This window comes from Setaria viridis, chromosome 7, assembly GCF_005286985.2.
Source record: "Setaria viridis chromosome 7, Setaria_viridis_v4.0, whole genome shotgun sequence".
In the NCBI taxonomy this organism is placed as follows: domain Eukaryota; kingdom Viridiplantae; phylum Streptophyta; class Magnoliopsida; order Poales; family Poaceae; genus Setaria; species Setaria viridis.
In genome coordinates, this window is record NC_048269.2 from 16,182,035 (window position 1) to 16,203,056 (window position 21,022).

The 21,022-nt window shown below is 42.3% G+C and overlaps 2 protein-coding genes across 2 annotated transcripts; one reads left to right on the plus strand and one right to left on the minus strand.

Moving 5' to 3' along the window:
• The first annotated feature begins 45 nt into the window (after positions 1-45).
• Positions 46-7,533, plus strand: LOC117863446 (uncharacterized). The gene is made up of 12 exons (XM_034747145.2): positions 46-210; positions 328-430; positions 551-614; positions 1,273-1,374; positions 1,485-1,549; positions 1,829-1,933; positions 2,007-2,074; positions 2,986-3,208; positions 4,431-4,486; positions 4,692-4,799; positions 6,343-6,526; positions 7,163-7,533. Exons 1-12 carry the CDS (start codon positions 137-139, stop codon positions 7,259-7,261), a joined length of 1,251 nt encoding a protein of 416 aa, XP_034603036.1. The 5' UTR covers positions 46-136; the 3' UTR covers positions 7,262-7,533.
• A 344-nt stretch (positions 7,534-7,877) lies between these two features.
• LOC117863447 (stearoyl-[acyl-carrier-protein] 9-desaturase 5, chloroplastic) lies at positions 7,878-11,215 on the minus strand. Its single transcript, XM_034747147.2, has 3 exons — positions 10,912-11,215; positions 9,025-9,526; positions 7,878-8,742 (listed from the first exon to the last, which is right to left on the minus strand). Exons 1-3 carry the CDS (start codon positions 11,025-11,027, stop codon positions 8,182-8,184), a joined length of 1,179 nt encoding a protein of 392 aa, XP_034603038.1. The 5' UTR covers positions 11,028-11,215; the 3' UTR covers positions 7,878-8,181.
• Positions 11,216-21,022: the final 9,807 nt, after the last annotated feature.

Here is a 21,022-nt window from a genome sequence, read left to right on the forward strand (position 1 = left end):
TCGCAGCCGTTCATCTCACGTGCTCGGTTTCCTTCTCTCTCCGCATCCCCCTCCCCCGTTTCTTTTCGAAAACCAAATTCTCTCTCTAGGCGGGAGAGGGAGAGGGAGAGAGAGAGCGGGTGCAGCCGAGGCGGCCATGGCGGAGGCGGGAGCCCTAGCCCCGGCGCAGGTCCCGGAGGAGGCGCCCCTCGACGCGGCCGCGATCAGGAGGTGCGGCCCCCCGACCCTCCTCTCCCATCTCCGCTCGGTCGGTCCCTCCGCCCCGCGGATCTGGTCTGGTTCCCCGACCTCACATTTGCCCCCTTTTTGTTCGCGTGCTCGTTTCAGCCGGGTGGAGCAGCTCTCTCTGAAGCGGCGGCGGCGGGGAGTGGAGGAGGAGGCGGAGGTAGCCGACGCGGAGGTAGCGCTGGGTTTGGACTCCGCCTACCAGGTGAGCGCATCACTCATCAGGGTCGGCTGGTGCCAAAATGCGAGCGTTTCCTTTGGTTTACCCGTTATGGTGGTCTGATTGTTTCGTGTTTTTTTTTTCTTTTGCTGTGAGCTGGGTTAGGTGGCTGAGGAAGGGATGGATGTGCTGGATTCGAGCACCACCGCAATTTCAATTGATGATTTGGGTGAGCTCAATTGCTTGTTATTCTTTTTATAGAACGAATAGCATCAAAGTTCGAGCATTGGAATTTGTAAAGGAAGGGAGATAACTAAGTGCAAAGTCGGTTTGTAGACATCCGTCCTTGATTTTTTTTTGGAGAAAGGACATCCATCCATGGTTGGTGCCCCCCCTGAATACGACCTGCATATATGACTATACCCTGCCTTTATCAAAAACAGTATCATCTCGACTCAACTGTATTGCCCAACATAACGCAGTTTATTTGAGGTCGTAAAGTTGAGTCTATTCTTCGCAGACAAGTTCCAAACAAATGGGCTATAGCATCAGGTGGTTGTAGGCCAAAAGCAATCTGAGCAGTTGTCATCTATTTTCCTAAGTTGCTTTCTCCATGTGAAGTGAATTCACAGTGTTAAGCGCCTATTGGCATGACATAGTTTTGCCTAATCGATTTGAATATGAGTAGGGAAAGGAGGTATCAAATAGAAAAGCTCCAAGTCTGTTGCTTGTAAATGTATTTTCTCGATTATTGTGTTTTCAGATGTTTTTTATGTATGAATCGTTCATTTGTTCCTTGTAATATCTGTTTGTTATTGTGCAATTGAGAATATGGTCCTTTGCTTCCAAATGAGTTACAGTATTTGTTTGGCGTGTGTCACATACAGATGCATACCTAGAACGGTTGAGAAAGGAGGTATCCTTGGCAGACGAAGGGAACAGGAAGGTATCTGATGAAATTGGTGTCACTGCAGAGACAACAACCAATGGTCACTTTTTTATCCCATATTTTTCTTGCTTGTACTCCTTCGAATTCTTACTAGATTCCTATAGTATGCTGATTGCTGAATCTGTATTCAATACTATCTCTGTTATTCAGATATGATTCGGCTGGATGTTGATAGTGAAGTTTTGGAGTCTTTGTTGTCAAAGCTTGAATCAAAGGTTGTTCTCTAGCTCTGCTCTTCTTGTTTCACAGTTTGACATTGTAATTGATGCAAGTGTTGTTGTCAAATATAGAAGAGCTTGATGCAAATCTATTTTACTTTGTTGGCTTAAATCAATTATTTATTTTTAACGAATCAGAGTGCGACTAATTTAACCTGAAGTACTCTATAGCTTCAATATGCATATTGTCTGGTACTACCTTTGGTACTTTTTTTTTACAAGTATTGCTTTAGTTTTAATGAAGATGTTTAAAATCTTTCATCCCACATGATGCAGGGTTTCAACCATTTTGAAGCAAGCCCTGCTCCAGGGCAGTCAGACTCAAGCTCAACTGATTCTTGTAGAAATCAAAGCATTGCTGACAAGGATTGCATATATGAGGTGTGCTTGTATTTTTATGGTGTTATGTTTCCACTTTCCTCACAGTATTGAACTTAGTCAATTCATTATGTAGGTTTTGGAACTTGATCAGCAAATAGGAAAAAGTAAGATGAACCTTAAAATGTTACAAAGTCTACAAAGGTAATGAACTTTTTTTATCTTTTTTTTTATACTGAACATAAAGAACTAAAGGTCTAATTAAAGTAGTTTAACCCATTCCATGTTAACAATGACAGCGCCCATTGAGTTTCTTATCCATTTGTATTGACCATGATGCGAATTATATGATTTGACTGGTACAACTTCAACATCATATGTTCACTGTCATGAAAAGGGATACTATAATCTGTTTTTTCAGTTTCTTGGATTCTATCTAATATTTATGCGATGCTAAAACTGTGTATACATTTCCTTCTGTTTTACAGTGTAAGAAACTTTGCTATTCTCTGTTTTGGAAAATCTTTTCTTCTGTAATGCTTTTCTTTTCCACTTGTGTCCTTAAACAACGTTGCATGTATGTTAGGAACACTATCATCAACAAATGCATTGGGATAAAGCCAGTTAATGTAATGTTTTCTGGTGTCTTCTTCATTTTCACTCCATCAGTCCCACCACCTTTCAGCATTTGAAATCTTTTGTAGGAATTTCTAGTTCCAACAATATTCTCATATGCACATGCCTGGGTCAGTTTATGAACTCGTCGTGGGTTTTCTGTTGTGCACATATTCATTCTCTGCTTCACAAACTCATGATCAGTTATTCAGTCTCTTGCATGTTAATGTCCAATGTCCATTCATTAAAGTATGTCTTTGCATGGTCAATCTGTTTTCAGCTCATCCGTATTAAAGATTACTGTCTTCTTCATAATCACATATTCACATTTTGAGATTACCACTACTCAGAAAGTCTACATTTCTTTCCATTTAGTCAATTTCCTTGTTAAATTTTTAGTACTGTTGTGCATAATCACAGCAGCTATTCTTTTAGGGTTTTAAGTTTACGGAGCTATGAATTGATGAATCTTTCTGGCATCTCTACCTCTCTATATCCAGTGTTGATGAAATGTGGCAACTTAAATCTATGTTATTGCCATTTGAAGCAAAGGTCTTAGACTTTAAAGACAACAGTCTCAGGATGTTCCTGAAGGCACCTACATTGATGTCAGGCTGTGTAATTTATGGACAAAAATTGGATTGTGCTATTGATTCGTTTGTCTCAGACCATGAGCTGCTGATAGAAGTTGATGAAGGAAATATGGAACCAAAGAACGTAAAGGTGATCTTATAATAAAGGAAAAAGTCGAATTTAATACCCTCAAGTATAGCCTTAGTCTAAATGACCCCCTAAAGAATAAAAAGGTTTACTTAATCCCTTGCTTTTGCTAAACCAGGTCAAAACACACCTTTATCAGATACTTTAAACCAGACTTGCTGAATTGGCGTGTTTGCAAACCGGTTTTGCTGATGATGGTTGACATGTCAGCAGCCTATGTGGCATAGGGATGTTTAAGTCCATAACACCCCCTCTTGCTAATCATTTGTTTCGCCCGTGTCCTTCCTTGTCTCTGCTCTCTCGTTTCGCCGGTACAGCATCGCCGCCGCCTGCCGCGCAGCGCTCATGCTCCCAGTAACCCGCAACATGTGGCACTTGGCCTTGTCCTCCTGCCACCTGCGGCGCAGTACCTGTGCTCCCAGCGGCCCGCCCTGCGCGGCACCTGGTCATGCCTCGTCGGTGCCTACTGCATGGTGCAAGGGATCCAACACCACCGCACAGCACTTAACCCTACCAAGTGGAGCGTGAACAAGCAGCTGCTTCATACTCCAAATATTTGTTTATCTAAAACCTAGCCCCCTAGGTAACAGCGAACACCAAATTCGAACCGCACATTAGCCAGAGAAACAAACATGGTCGCCTTTCTTCTTGCCAATTAACTTGTCTCCTCTGTGATCAATCGAATGTTTAATCTTGCCGATTAACTTGCCTCCTTCGTGATCAATGCCTGTTCAATCTTGCTGCTGGCGCAGAAACCATACACACGCACAGAGATGGTCGCCAGGCCTAACCTAGTGACGGGCGATCGAAGGGGGCACGACACAGGGGAGGGGAGGGGGTCAGTGGGCGTTCTGGAATTAAACATCCCTATGCCATGTAGGCCACGACGCGTCAATCCTCGTCAGCAAATCCGGTTTGCAAACGCGCCAAATCAGCAAGTCTGGTTTTAAGTATCTGATAAAGGTGTGTTTTGACCTGGTTTAGCAAAAGCAAGGGGTTAAGTAAACCTTTTTATTATTTAGGGGGTTATTTGGACTAAGGCTATACTTGAGGGTGGTAAATTGGACTTTTTCCTATAATAAACTTGTTTTCTGATACATACAGTGTTTTGGTTTTATTACTATTATGAACATCATCTTTCCCTTTGAAGTATATTTGAAAGATGCATATCTTGATAAATATATTTAAAGAATGCATAAATCTTGTTTATATGTTGGGATTTCAGATTTTTCCTGATGATGTGTGCATAGACATACTGATTGAGAAGCTTGAGTCCTCCAGGTATGATGTAGTTTAACCTTTTCTCATATCAGCTTGCTTGTTGATGCTATAGAACTCATTTTAGGCTCAGTCAATGTTAGTTTCCTTCTCATGTTGTTAAATTTTGATTCAGAAAAATGTTATTGTGCAGTGTTAATCTACATTTCTACTACCCTGTATTCTTTTTTCCATTATGTGTTCTTAAATTGTTTATCTGCTGTTGTAGAGAGGTCATTTCTTCTCCATCCTTGGGATGGCTTATTCAGCAATGCCAACGCTGCTTTATAATCAACGCTCTAAGACGATCATTAGTGAATGATGCTAATAATTCCAGGTGAAATGATTTTCCATATGCTGTATTTTTGTAATAATAGTTTGCAGTTTGTATATATATCTAACTGTTATTAAAATTGGCAATAAATTATTATGACTTTGTGACTATATAACTGTTGAAGCTGTTAACTGCAAGGAAATCGTGATATCTGAGCTTGTACTGTGTATCATAGACCCCTTCCCTATTACCATTGTTTGGCTGTGACTTGCGTCACTAATCATTAGGGTGATGCCATTGACTCATGAACTCTTTTGGTTCCTTCCATCACCGTCTCATTCTGTTAGACACCATGACTGCCATGTTGACGTGGTCATTCAAAATGCCCAAATTAACCTCACCTTGCTCCTTATCTGGTCAAGCATCAGGCCCAAGCAATTCTTCCCAGTTCACTCCAGTCATGCAGTTGGCCCACCTGGAACCATAGCAGAGTCCAAGTATGCGAGCTCAGCCGCAGCTGGAGCCCCCTTCTTGCGTTGCGATATCAGCATCAAGCTGCATCGGGACCATGCTGACCTGAGAGGTGCCCTGAGCTATGCTGAATTTGGTGCCCAAGCACGGGCGTTGCTGGCAGCCATCAAGCATGAAGGTGGGGAGGAAAGACGGCCACCAAGCTCAGGAGAGAACAGAAAGTAAGGAAAAAGAAGGCATGAGTGAGGAAGAAGTGTGTCAAGAGAGATATGTGGGCTCTGGCTGTAAATGAGATAAAGGTGGGGGATAGATAGAAAGGGTATAGAGATGAAAGGTTATTTTCATGGGCGCTCGACTGGGCCGACACCGAGCCTATTGAGCCTCCATTAGGGTTAGAGTTAGAGATAGAATTAGATATCTTACTTAGCAGTCAAGTTTGCCTCTCCATATATAGAGAGGAGATGTATCCATTAAAGGGAATCAAGTAAGAATTATCAGGAGAGATCCTCATCTACCTCCGGGCCTTGAGATTGGGCGCAGCCTTCGGCGGCGTGCCCGATCTCAAGTGTCCGGTTCAGCGTCCGTTTACCCCTCGTAATCCCCAATTCCCTTGCATTCTGCACGGCTCCCAGATCAAGGCCATGACAGTTATTGAGGTTGGTCAGTCAAACAGTTTGACTAGATGGCATTAAGGCTCCAATGCATAGACCGAACAAGTTTTAGAATCAGTGGTATTGCCCTAACAATTTTAAAAACAGTGGCAACTGTCGAAACAGCAATTGACTATGGAACAAACCTAACTTTTCCATGTATGTATTTGTCATTCTTTTAGTCCCTACTAAATATCTTGAAATCAATCATCTTTGCGATTATAATGAACATAAATACATTTAAGTTTTGTTGTACAATTACCACAACTTAATCATTAATTAGCAGTCGTGACAATTAATGATTTTATAACTAGTCTCCCCGTGAAGTGATGTTTTACATGGCAACGTTGATGCAAGACCTCTGTGGTACTTACAAACTGAAGCTCAAATGGACCTTAGGTGGTCTTTCTTTAGCATGGATCTCAAACTGTTTCTTAGTATGCAGGTTAACATTTTTGGAGAAACCCCGCATTTTGTTCTTGCAGGCATTCTTTTGAGTACTTCGATAAAGAGGAGGCAATCGTAGCTCACTTGGATCGTGGAATCGATGCCTCCATCAAGATATCTTCTGATTGGCCACTTTGTTCATATGGTCTGAAGTTAATTTCACTCCGCAATTCAGGGACCCATCCCACAAATATGGCTTCAAGTCTGCTTTCCAAGACCAAGGTAAAAAGTAGTTGCCTCTAGTCTGGAACTGCTTATAATCGGTCCACATGGCTGTGATATACATGGAAGAATGTGTTAGAAAACCCTTGAACTGGAAGAAATTCCTTCCAAAATATCACTTTATTCGCATAATTTGCAGGGGACCTACATTAACATGTGCTAGTAAGGAAACATGTTAAGCATTGTACAATGACCTCTTAATCTGTTGCGATTTGGGGGGTAAAAGGCCCATTCTAACTTCTTCGTGGTGCTCAAACTTCATAGCTTTCACTTGACTGAATTTTAGACATGAACTTTGAAGCTAAAGTGTTCTTTTGGGTAGGGTGGCCTTAGCATAGAAGCTGGAAGCTGAACCCGGATTAAACATCCTTTTGGAATGAGCTAGCAGATCAACGTAGTTCATCCTTATTACTACTAAATATAGGTTTAAAATTTAAAGTTTGTTTAGCAGCATTCAATCAGGCACTCAGGCGCATGTCTTTCATTATTTTAACTTCGTGAATGTGCTCTACTGTTGAGGGTCCATTAATGGAGGCGTGCATGATGCGTCATTTGCTTGCTTAATCTTTTGTGTGCATTTGTTTCTCTTTGATTAAAACATACTACTGATGATTAATCTTGATTTTTGGGCGGTAGGAACTGGCCAACGGATTGGATCTGCACATTCGCCAACATCTTCTAAGGTTTGTGGATGCCGTTGAAGAGATTCTTATTCGAGAGCTGCGGTCTGGTTAGGATCACACCCTGCACTCGCATGTTACATCTTGCAACCGTCTAGCTCTGGGGATGGATCTTCAACCTCGGCTGACCTTTGTGGTTCATAGTTTCACATTTTGTACAAACTAATTTCATTGGATAACATCTAGAGCTGATTGTTGGGTGTCACGTGTCAAGACACATTAGGGGGTGATTTTCCTTTTAAGAGATTGTTTGCTAGTTGATAGGTTTCTGCAAGTTTGAGCCATGGTAAATCTGATACGTAAATTCATGGTTCATAATTTGCGTTCTTTTTTTTTTGCTTCATTTACTAACTAGATTCTGTAGAGAAACAAAAGAATCTTTGTCGAACGGCTCTACCAAACGGTCCAGGGATTTAGCGAACTAAAAAAAAGTCTGTTCTTTTGAGAATCAGTTCCTAACTACCAAGGAATTAGTTGCACCGCAGCCTACTTTATTTGCGACGATCGTACACCCATAATTTGCACCGACTAGTAGGCCTACCAGGTTGTCATATTTCATATTAAACATTCATGGTTTAGTGTCAAGATGATATCAGAAGCTGAAACTAATTGAGAAATCCAGTAACACAAAGTACTTAGATTCTCAACATGCACCATATGAAGCTTGTCCATATACAATCTCCATATTATTACTTTGGAACTTAGAAGTCCTGTAAATCTCACAGTTCACATATTCAATACAACACGAGTTTACCTAGTTGCAAGTGCCGTTCATGGCTGCCAGAAGAGGCACCCAACATAAGTCTTTCACCAGATCCAAACTTGCAACTTACAAGACAACTGATAGCATACTTTGCACGAGTGAGATCGATAAGTAGTTGAATTCTACCCAGCTAGATAACCTAAAGGCTGCTTTCTTATAGAGAACCCCGGGACTCAAATATAGGATGTGCTCCCATTGCCTGCTGCTCTCAATTAAAGTTGCACCTTGCGGTCATAAATCCAACTGAAAGGAATAACCGGTGCCTGCTTCGCCCTTGCTTGAGCTCTCTCATCCAACCTCCTGATTCTTGGTGCCAAGGTACAGACAAAGTCCTGCGCCCTCCTCCCTTCTCCAGATAGCCCAGTTAGATCCGCAACTTTCCACCTCTGAACCAAGAACTCAAGGATGTCGGCATAGTCTTTAGCGGTGTAGACGCCCAGCCTCTGCGCCACTGCACCAAAGTGCTCAAACAAGTCCTTGTCCTTGCCATCGTACATGAGATGAGCAGGCATTGTAATCTTCTTCCTCATCATGTCCGCAAACGCCAGCACTGTGTAGTCAGGATCGATCTCAAAGAGCTTCTCGACTATCTTAGTGTAGGCTGTCTCGTGGCGCTTTTCATCAGCTGCTATTGTGCCACATATCTGAGCCAGCTTGAGATCACCATACTCCTTGGCATGCCTTGCTGTATTGCCATGAGATATAAATGTTGCTCTCTCTTGGAATGACGTGTAAAGGAAACCCAAGTAGGGATTGTTCTCAGTTCCTGGATCCTGCATAAGAAATAAAAAGAAGACGTTATGCTCATGCTTATGTTCAACCAGTTATCTAAAATTGCAACCACACATGATATTTTCCCCCAGTTTTTATATATACCCAACATGTTATACTCATTAACATTTGCGGTCACATGATTAACTTAAAGCTAGAAACCATTTCTCACATGCAAGCCATATTTTCAATGATGTTGGTGATTTCATGATTCATTGAGAGCTATAAATCAAGAAGGGGGAAAAATATACCAATGTTCTTGAAAGGTATATAACAGTGCTTACCATTCCAGAACCAATCAGATACTGTATGGTCTTCTCAATTTGTTTCATGTCAACCCGTCCAGTAAGGTACATGTACTTATTAAGGAGATCACCATGCCTGTTCTCTTCAGCTGTCCATGCCCTTGTCCAAACCGCCCAGGTGGTTGGACTTGCACCAGTTTCATCTCGAACTCCATCAAGGGTGTTGAGCATTGTTTGATAGGTAGGTAATGCTTCCTCGGTAACCATGTCACCAACTAAACAAACGAAATACTCATCAGGTATTTCCTTTGCCCGCTCCCTCAGTTCTTTAACTTCATCATAAAACCCATCAGAAGAAGGCTCTGGTAGGAAGTCTTGTGGCTGCCATGACTTCTCAACCGGCTTCAGGAGGTTCAATAAGTTATCCTTGGCCCAAGGTTGAAGTGAATCAAAAATTTCCTTCTTTTGGGCTGGTAGTGAATGGGTAACTTGGCGATGCACCTCCCGTGGTGGAGTATAGGCTTCTTTGACAGTTTTGACCCTATAAAAAGCAACATAACATAATCAGAAACAAAACAAGGGGAAAGGTATATTACACAGCAGAGAAGAACATAGTTGGCAAGGAGATCTACATAAAAAAATCGAACAAAAAAATGCGCTCAATTCACAACAAACTATCTGCCATAAAATCTCTAGGCTGGAAATTTCCACATGTTTCTAGCACAATTCACAGAACAATCTACCAAAAAATTCCACATGTTTCTTGCAGAAAATTGACAGTAATTAAGAAAATCGCTTTAGCAACTAATAAATAACATGTGGCACACTGAAACAACTTTCTTGCAATATGTTAATGAAAGGCTTCTCATCTAGACAGTTTGTATCAAACATCTACCATTTAGCCTTAAACAGGGCAAGCATCTAACACTACAATCATTTGTGGCAGAATTTTCCAGACATAGGCATATCAAATGGGGGTGGGTTTAAGTGCTAATGTCAGAATTGCAACATACTCCGTATAAAGTAAAGCAAACATCCTTACAGGATTTTTTTACCAGAATTACCAAGTGACCCTCGATGGATAGCTTGACCAAGTAAAGCACAACAAATATGCGGCAAAATTCATATTAAAACTATATAGCACTTTGTTAATGCAGAAGTTTCCCAATTTCACCATATACATTTCCGAAGCATTCTTGATGACGCTTATCTTAGTCCTAAATCCTAATATCATGTGGCAAACGAACCCATGGACAGTTATAATTAATCGGAGTAAAGGCTGACACTCTCCTACCGCATATTCTCTAGAACAACGATTTGTTATCAAGGAATAGAAAGTGACAAATTTCAGCTGTTCATTTAAATGCAACATCGGAAAGAATGTAAGCCAATCGTTTCTTCAAGTTAAGGAAAACTCTATCGCCATCAGCAGATTCGAACAAGTCGAGATGTCAACAGCCAACTACTTCCTGCATGGTACCCATACAGCCGCAAAAGCGGCCCCGGTCACCAAATCGAAGACGGATCACCAACTGCCCATCCAGATCACGAGGAGGAACGCAGGATCGCCACGGAGATCAAGACGAGAACCCAGGCATGAATTATTCCGAAACCCTGGATCTCGACAAGAACACTGGCTGTGGTGGAGAGGGGGGAAAACGCAAGGTGGCAACCCTGCGCACCCCAGATCACGAATCAAACGCAGAGACGAACTTTTCGCCAAACGATTCGAGTCGATCCACCGGACCAGCCAACAGTTGTCTTCTACCTCCCCAACCCAACCCAGATCACGAATCTCACCGACCCAAAGATGGTGGTGGCTCCCAACAACCGAACCAATTCCACTAAGCACGCCCACCTCGCCCCGACCCAGATCACGACGAGGAAAAGCAACAGGAGGCGAGGGATCCAGGTGTCCGGGCTCACCTGTTGATGGTGGACGCCATGGTCACCACCGCCCCGCTCGCCCTCCTCCTTCCCCGCCCGCCGCACGGCGGCATCGGCGCCGCCACGTGCGACACGGGAGACGCCCTCAACGCCATGGCGATCGCTCCCTCCTCACTCTCCCACCTCAGCGAAGATCTCACGACGCGGAGGAGGATGAGACGCGGGGCGGGGATGGGATCGTGGGGAGACGCGGTGCCGCCGCGGAGGCACGGGATCTTGGGGGAGCGCTCGTGGCTGGGCTGTCCCCCTCGGTCTGCACTCGCGCTGCAACAGGGCGGCTTCCCTCCGGACGGCGAGGTCGGCTATTAGAATGCGTCGTGAAAGATATTTTATTTTATTTCTTGTCGTCATCCATGTAATATATTTTGTGACAATGTTTTTTGGGCAGTGCCGCGTCAGCTTCGCAACCTCTTTTGGTGGCGTGCATTGAAAATTTGGCAGCAGCGTGCGTCACCGGTCCATCTGGGGAGAAAGTGGCCAACGACTCGCGGCTGAAGAGATTAAACACAGAGATACTGTACAGTGTACACGCACCGATCCTGTAGCTCGTGAAACTTTTAAACGCACACGATCGTATGTGTACGACATGGGCTCCATTGTCGCGTGTCCTCCACGTCAGACAAATTACCCATAAAAACAGTTACATGGTCAAATGTGAATGATTTTGATAGTTGGATGGTTAAAAATCTCTGATTTTAAAGTTGCATGGTCAAAACTGAAACTAGCTCGAGTTAAAATGGATTTCTTCTATCTTTCCAAAACCAATAGTAACTAAAGTTGCTCTTCGACGCATCAAGTTAAAATGATGATAAACGTGCGACGTATCCAGCTCGACCTTTCAAGCACTTTGCATTAGGAGCAGTTGTTTGTAGCACGAGAAAAATCACAGCCACATCTAACGTCTCGTCTAACCATATAACTATCACAAGACTGCTAATTATTATTGTTTGTTTTGTCTCATCTAACCATATAACTATCACAAGACTGCTAATCATTATTGTTAGTTTTTTATAACGTACATTGTACACTATTAAATAGTGGTGATAAATCATGGATATGAATAGCTCCGAACCTCCTCATGTTGGATGTATGGAAAGAATAGAGTGGAAAAGTTTGGAGGCCGCTGGCTTTTTTCTCATATTCAACCGAGCGCCAGTTCAAGGTGGAGGCCGGTGTTTTTTCTTCCTGGGCGCCTGTTCAAGCGGATGGAGGGTGGGTTTACTATGACTTTTGATCCTATCACATGCGCTAGTTTTTATGGAGTTTTCTCCAGTTCTACTGTTGACGTATGAAATTATGATTAGGAGGTAGAAGATTTGATTGCTTTATTAATAGGTAAATATTTCTTCGGCCACCATAAGCATAATGCATCGATCCGTTGGAGTAGTTGTTTGCATCGTGTCCAGCTCGACTGCACCTTTCACGCATTTTTTTCCCCTGGATTAGTTGTTTGTAACGTGAGAAAAATGAACACTCACATCTAACGTCTCGTCTAATCACATAACTATCACAAGACTATTGATCTTTATTACTCATTTTTATCACGCACATTGTACACTGTTGAATGGTCCTGACAAGATCATGGATGTGGATAGCTCCGAACCTCCTCGTGTAGGATCTATGGAAAGAATGGAGTGGAAAAGTTTTGAGGCCGCTGGCTTTTTTCTGATTTTCAACCGAGCGCCGGTTCAAGGTGGAGGTCGGTGTTTTTTCTTCCTAGGTGCCTGTTCAAGCAGGAGGAGGGTGGGTTCACTATGGGTTTTGATCCAATCCTATGCGCCAGTTTTCATGGGGTTTTCTCCGGTTCTAATGTTGACGTATGAAATTATGAGGTACAAGATTTGATTGCTTTCTTAATAGGTAAATATTTCTTCAGCCACCACATGCATAATGCATCGATCCGTTGGAGTAGTTGTTTGCATGGTGTCCAGCTTGACTGGACCTTTCACGCATTTTTTCCCCTGGATTAGTTGTTTGTAGCGTGAGAAACATGAACACTCACATCTAACGTCTCGTCTAATCACATAACTATCACAAGACTATTGATCTTTATTATTCATTTTTATCACGCACATTGTACATTGTTGAATGGTCCTCACAAGATCATGGATGTGCATAGCTCCGAACCTCCTCATGTAGGATCTATGGAAAGAATGGAGTGGAAAAGTTTTGAGGCCGCTGGCTTTTTTCTGATTTTCAACCGAGCGCCGGTTCAAGGTGGAGGCCGGTGTTTTTTCTTCCTGGGTGCCTGTTCAAGCAGGAGGAGGGTGGGTTCACTATGGGTTTTGATCCAATCCTATGCGCCAGTTTTCATGGGGTTTTCTCCGGTTCTACTGTTGCCGTATGAAATTATGAGGTACAAGATTTGAGTGCTTTATTAATAGGTAAATATTTCTTCGCCCACCATATGCATAATGCATCGATCCGTTGGAGTAGTTGTTTGCATGGTGTCCAGCTCGACTGCACCTTTCATGCATTTTTTTTCCTTGGATTAGTTGTTTGTAGCGTGAGAAAAATGAACACGCACATCTAACGTCTCGTCTAATCACATAGCTATCACAAGACTATTGATCTTTATTATTCATTTTTATCACGCACATTGTACACATGGATAATGCATCGATCCGTTGGAGTAGTTGTTTGCATGGTGTCCAGCTCGACTGCACCTTTCATGAATTTTTTTCCTTGGATTAGTTGTTTGTAGCGTGAGAAAAATGAACACTCACATCTAACGTCTCGTCTAATCACATAGCTATCACAAGACTATTGATCTTTATTATTCATTTTTATCACGCACATTGTACACTGGTGAATAGTTGTGACAAGATCATGGATGTGGATAGCTCCGAACCTCCTCTTGTAGGATGTATGGAAGGAATGGAGTGGAAAAGTTTGGAGGCCGCTGGCTTTATTCTGATTTTCAACCGAGCGCCAGTTCAAGGTGGAAGCCGGTGTTTTTTCTTCCTGGGCGCCTGTTCAAGTGGGAGGAGGGTGGGTTTACTATGGGTTTTGATCGTATCCTATGCGCTAGTTTTCACAGGGTTTTCTCCGGTTCAACTGTTGATGTATGAAATTATGAGGTAGAAGATTTGATTGCTTTATTAATAGGTAAATATTTCTTCGACCACCATATGCATAATGCATCGATTTGTTGGAGTAGTTGTTTGCTTGGTGTCCAGCTCAACTGCACCTTTGATGCATTTTTTTTCCTTGGATTAGTTGTTTCTAGCCTGAGGAAAATGAACAATCACATCTAACGTCTCGTCTAATCATATAACTATCACAAGACTGCTAATCATTACTATTCATTTTTTTATCACGCACATTGTACACTGTTGAATGGTCGTGATAAATCATGGATACGAATAGCTCCGCACCACCTCATGTTGGATGTATGGAAAGAATGGAGTGGAAAAGTTTGGAGGCCGCCAGCTTTTTTTTGATTTTCAACCGAGCGCCGGCTCAAGGTGGAGGCCGGTGTTTTTTCTTCCTGGGCGCCTATTCAAGCGGGAGGAGGGTCGGTTTACTATGGGTTTTGATCCTATCCTATGCGCTAGTTTTCACGGGGTTTGCTCCGGTTCTACTATTGACGTATGAAATTTTGAGGTGGAAGATTTGAGTGCTTTATTAATAGGTAAATATTTCTTCGGCCACCATATGCATAATGCATCGATCCGTTGGAGTAATTGTTTGCATGATGTCCAGCTCAACTGCACCTTTCATGCATTTTTCCTTGGATTACCTGTTTGTAGCCTGAGAAAAATGAACAATCACATCTAACGTCTCATCTAATCACATAGCTATCACAACACTGCTAATCATTATTATTCATTTTTTATCACGCACATTGTACACTGTTGAATGGTCCTGACAAGATCATGGATGTGGATAGCTCCGAACCTCCTCATGTAGGATCTATGGAAAGAATGGAGTGGAAAAGTTTTGAGGCCGCTGGCTTTTTTCTGATTTTCAACCGAGCGCCGGTTCAAGGTGGAGGCTGCTGTTTTTTCTTCCTCGGTGCCTGTTCAAGCAGGAAGAGGGTGGGTTTACTATGGGTTTTGATCCTATCCTATGCGCCAGTTTTCATGGGGTTTTCTCCGGTTCTACTGTTGACGTATGAAATTATGCGGTAGAAGATTTTTTTGCTTGATTAATAGGTAAATATTTCTTCGGCCACCATATGCATAATGCATCGATTCGTTGGAGTAGTTGTTTGCTTGATGTCCAGCTCAAGTGCACCTTTCATGCATTTTTTTCCTTGGATTACCTGTTTGTAGCCTGAGAAAAATGAAAAATCACATCTAACGTCTCGTCTAATCACATAGCTATCACAAGACTGCTAATCATTATTATTTATTTTTTATCACGCACATTGTACACTGTTGAATAGTCGTGATAAATCGTGGATACAAATAGTGCCGAACCTCCTCATGTTGGATGTATGGAAAGAATGGAGTGGAAAAGTTTGGAGGCCGCCGGCTTTTGTCAGATTTTCAACTAAGCGCCGGTTCAAGGTAAAGGCCAGTGTTTTTTCTACCTGGGCGCCTGTTCAAGCCGGAGGAGGGTGGGCTTACTATGGGTTTTGATCCTATCCTATGCGCTAGTTTTCAAGGATTTTTCTCCGGTTCCACTGTTGACGTATGAAATTATGAGGTAGAAGATTTGAGTGTTTTATTAATAAGTAAATATTTCTTCGGGCCACCATATGCATAATGCATCGATCCGTTGGAGTAGTTGTTTGCATGGTGTCCAGCTCGACTGCACCTTTCACGCATTTTTTCCCTTGGATTAGTTGTTTGTAGCATGAGAAAAATGAACACTCACATCTAACGTCTCGTCTAATCACATAACTATCACAAGACTATTGATCTTTATTATTCATTTTTATCACGCACATTGTACACTGTTGAATGGTCGGGGCAAGATCATGGATGTGGATAGCTCCGAACGTCTTCATGTAGGATGTATGGAAAGAATGGAGTGGAAAAGTTTGGAGGCCCGTGTTTTTTCTTCCTGGGTGCCTGTTCAAGCAGGATGAGGGTGGGTTTACTATGGGTTTTTATCCTATCTTATGCGTCACTTTTCACAGGGTTTTCTCCGGTTCTACTGTTGACGTATGAATTTATGAGGTAGAAGATTTGAGTGCTTTATTAATAGGTTTATATTTCTTCGGCCACCATATGCATAATGCATCGATCCGTTGGAGTAGTTGTTTGCATGGTGTCCAGCTCGACTGCACCTTTCATGCTTTTTTTTCCTTGGATTAGTTGTTTGTAGCATGAGAAAAATGAACAATCACATCAACCTACTCGTCTAATCACATAACTATCACAAGACTATTGATCTTTATTATTCATTTTTATCACGCACATTGTACACTGTCGAATAGTCATGACAAGATCATGGATGTGGATAGCTCCGAACCTCCTCTTGTAGGATGTATGGAAAGAATGGATTGGAAAAGTTTGGAGGCCGCTGGCTTTATTCTTATTTTCAAATGAGCGCCGGTTCAAGGTGGAGGCCGGTGTTTTTTCTTCCTGGGCGCCTGTTCAAGTGAGAGGAGGGTGGGTTTACTATGGATTTTGATCCTATCCTATGTGCCAGTTTTCACGGGGTTTTCTCCGGTTCAACTTTTGACGTATGAAATTATGAGGTAGAAGATTTGATTGCTTTATTAATAGGTAAATATTTCTTCGGCCACCGTATGCATAATGCATCGATTCGTTGGAGTAGTTGTTTGCTTGGTGTCAAGCTCAACTGCACCTTTGATGCATTTTTTCCCTTGGGTTACCTGTTTGTAGCTTGAGAAAAATGAACAATCACATCTAACGTCTCCTTTAATCACATAGCTATCACAAGACTGCTAATCATTATTATTCGTTTTTTATCACGCACATTGTACACTGTTGAATGGTCGTGATAAATCATGGATACGAATAGCTCCGAACCACCTCATGTTGGATTTATCGAAAGAATGGAGTGGAAAAGTTTGGAGGCCGCCGACTTTTTTTATTTATTTTCAATCGAGCGCCGGCTCAACGTGGAGGCCGGTGTTTTTTCTTCCTGGGCGCCTGTTCAAGCGGGAGGAGGGTGGGTTTACTATGGGTTTTGATCCTATCCTATGCGCCAATTTTCACGGGGTTTTCTCCGGTTCTACTGTTCACGTATGAAATTATGAGGTTGAAGATTTGAGTTCTTTATTAATAGGTAAATATTTCTTCGACCACCATATGCATAATGCATCGATCCGTTGGAGTAGTTGTTTGCATGGTGTCCAGCTCGACTGCACCTTTCACGCATTTTTTCCCCTGGATTAGTTGTTTGTAGCATGAGAAAAATGAACACTCACATCTAACGTCTCGTCTAATCACATAACTATCACAAGAATATTGATCTTTATTATTCATTTTTATCACGCACATTGTACACTGTTGAACAGTCGTGACAAGATCATGGATGTGGATAGCTCCGAACCTCCTTATGTAGGATGTATGGAAAGAATGGAGTGGAAAAGTTTTGAGGCCGCTGGCTTTTTTCTGATTTTCAACCGAACGCTGGTTCAAGGTGGAGGCGGGTGTTTTTTCTTCCTGGGTGCCTGTTCAAGCAGGAGGACGACGGGTTTACTATGGGTTTTGATCCTATCCTATGCACCAGTTTTCACAGGGTTTTCTCCGGTTCTACTATTGACGTATGAAATTACGAGGTAGAAGATTTGATTGCTTTATTAATAGGTAAATATTTCTTCGGCCACCAAATGCATAATGCATCGATCCGTTGGAGTAGTTGTTTGCATGGTGTCCAGCTCGACTGCACCTTTCACGCATTTATTTCCCTGGATTAGTTGTTTGTAGCGTGAGAAAAATGAACACTCACATGTAACGTCTCGTCTAATCACATAACTATCACAAGACTATTGACCTTTATTATTCATTTTTATCACGCACATTGTACACTGTTGAATGGTCATGACAAGATCATGGATGTGGATAGCTCCGTACCTCCTCATGTAGGATCTATGGAAAGAATGGAGTGGAAAAGTTTTGAGGCCGCTGGCTTTTTTCTGATTTTCAACCTAGCGCCGGTTCAAGGTGGAAGCCGGTGTTTTTTTCTTCCTGGGTGCCTGTTCAAGCGGGAGGAGGGTGGGTTTACTATGGGTTTTGATCCTATCCTATGCCCCAGTTTTCACAGGGTTTTCTCCGGTTCTACTGTTGACGTATGAAATTATGAGGTAGAAGATTGGATTGCTTTATTAATAGGTAAATATTTCTTCGGCCACCATATGCATAACGCATCGATCCGTTGGAGTAGTTGTTTGCTTGATGTCCAGCTCAACTGCACCTTTCATGCATTTTTCCTTGGATTACCTGTTTGTAGCCTGAGAAAAATGAACAATCACATCTAACGTCTCATCTAATCACATAGCTATCACAACACTGCTAATCATTATTATTCATTTTTTATCACGCACATTGTACACTGTTGAATGGTCATGACAAGATCATGGATGTGGATAGCTCCGAACCTCCTCATGTAGGATCTATGGAAAGAATGGAGTGGAAAAGTTTGGAGGCCGCCGGCTTTTGTCTTATTTTCAACCGAGCGCCGGTTCAAGGTGGAGGCCGGTGTTTTTTCTACCTGGGCACCTGTTCAAGCGGGAGGAGGGTGGGTTTACTATGGGTTTTGATCCTATCCTATGCGCTAGTTTTCACGGGGTTTTCTCCGGTTCTACTGTTGACGTATGAAATTATGAGGCTGAAGATTTGAGTGCTTTATTAATAGGTAAATATTTCTTCGGCCACCATATGCATAATGCATCGATCCGTTGGAGTAGTTGTTTGCATGGTGTCCAGCTCGACTGCACCTTTCACGCATTTTTTTCCTTGGATTAGTTGTTTGTAGCGTGAGAAAAATGAACACTCACATCTAACGTCTCGTCTAATCACATAACTATCACAAGACTATTGATATTTATTATTCATTTTTATCACGCACGTTGTACACTGTTGAATGGTCCTGACAAGATCATGGATGTGGATAGCTCCGAACCTCCTCATGTTGGATGTATGGAAAGAATGGAGTGGAAAAGTTTTGAGGCCGCCGGCTTTTGTCTGATTTTCAACCGAGTGCCGGTTCAAGGTGGAGGCCGGTGTTTTTTCTACCTGGGCGCCTGTTCAAGCAGGAGGAGGGTGGGTTTACTATGGGTTTTGATCCTATCCTATGCGCTAGTTTTCAAGGGGTTTTCTCCGGTTCCACTGTTGACGTATGAAATTATGAGGTAGAAGATTTGAGTGCTTTATTAATAGGTAAATATTTCTTCGTCCACCATATGCATAATGCATCGATCCGTTGGAGTAGTTGTTTGCATGGTGTCCAGCTCGACTGCACCATTCATGCATTTTTTCCCTTGGATTAGTTGTTTGTAGCGTGAGAAAAATGAACACTCACATCTAACGTCTCGTCTAGTCACATAACTATCACAAGACTATTGATCTTTATTATTCATTTTTATCACGCACATTGTACACTGTTGAATAGTCGTGACAAGATCATGGATGTGGATAGCTCCAAACCTCCTCTTGTAGGATGTATCGAAGGAATGGAGTGGAAAAGTTTGGAGGCTGCTGGCTTTTTTCTGATTTTGAACCGAGCGCCGGTTCAAGGTGGAGGCCGGTGTTTTTTCTTCCTGGGCGCCTGGTCAAGCGGGATGAGGATGGGTTTACTATGGGTTTTGATCCTATCCTATGCGCTAGTTTTCACGGGGTTTTCTCCGGTTCTACTGTTGACGTATGAAATTATGAGGTAGAAGATTTGATTGCTTTATTAATAGGTAAATATTTCTTCAGCCACCATATGCATAATGCATCGATCCGTTGGAGTAGTTCTTTACATGGTGTCCGGCTCAACTGCACGTTTCATGCATTCTTTTCCTTGGATTACCTGTTTGTAGCGTGAGAAAAATGAACAATCACATCTAACGTCTCGTCTAATCACATAACTATAAAAAGACTGCTAATCTTTATTATTCGTTTTTTATCTTGTGCAATGTACACTGTTGAATAGTCGTGACAAGATCGTGGATGTGGATAGCTCTGAACCTCCTCTTGTAGGATGTATGGAAAGAATGGAGTGAAAAAGTTTGGAGGCCGCTGGCTTTTTTCTGATTTTCAACCGAGCGCCGGTTCAAGGTGGAGGCCGGTGTTTTTTTCTTCCTAGGCGCCCTTTCAAGCGGGAGGAGGGTGGGTTTACTATGGGTTTTGATCCTATCCTATGCGCGAGTTTTCACGGGGTTTTCTCCGGTTCTACTGTTGACGTATGAAATTATGAGGTAGAAGATTTGATTGCTTTATTAATAGGTAAATATTTCTTCAGCCACCATATGCATAATGCATGGATCCGTTGGAGTAGTTGTTTGCATGGTGTCCAGCTCAACTGCACCTTTAATGCATTTTTTTTTCCTTGGATTAGTTGTTTGTAGCGTGAGAAAAATGAACAATAACATGTAACGTCTCGTCTAATCACATCACTATCACAAGACTGCTAATCATTATTATTCTTTTTTTATCACGCACATTGTACACTATTGAATGGTTGTGATAAATCATGGATATGAATAGCTCCGAACCTCCTCATGTAGGATGTATGGAAAGAATGGAGTGGAAAAGTTTGGAGGCCGCCGGCTTTTTTCTAATTTTCAACCGAGCGCTGGTTCAAGGTGGAGGCCGGTATTTTTCTTCCTGGGGCCTGTTCAAGCTGGAGGAGGGTGGGTTTACTATGGGTTTTGATCGTATCCTATGCGCCAGTTTTCACGGGGTTTTCTCCGGTTCTACTGTTGATGTATGAAATTATGAGGTAGAAGATTTGATTGCTTTATTGATAGGTAAATATTTCTTTAACCACCATATGCATAATGCATCGAGCCATTGGAGTAGTTGTTTGTATGGTGTCCTGCTCAACTGCACCTTTCATGCATTTTTTCCTTGGATTAGTTGTTTGTAGCATGAGGAAAATGAACACACATCTAACATGTCATCTAATCACATAATTATCATAAGATTGTTGATCTTACACTGTACAATGTTAATAGTCGTGA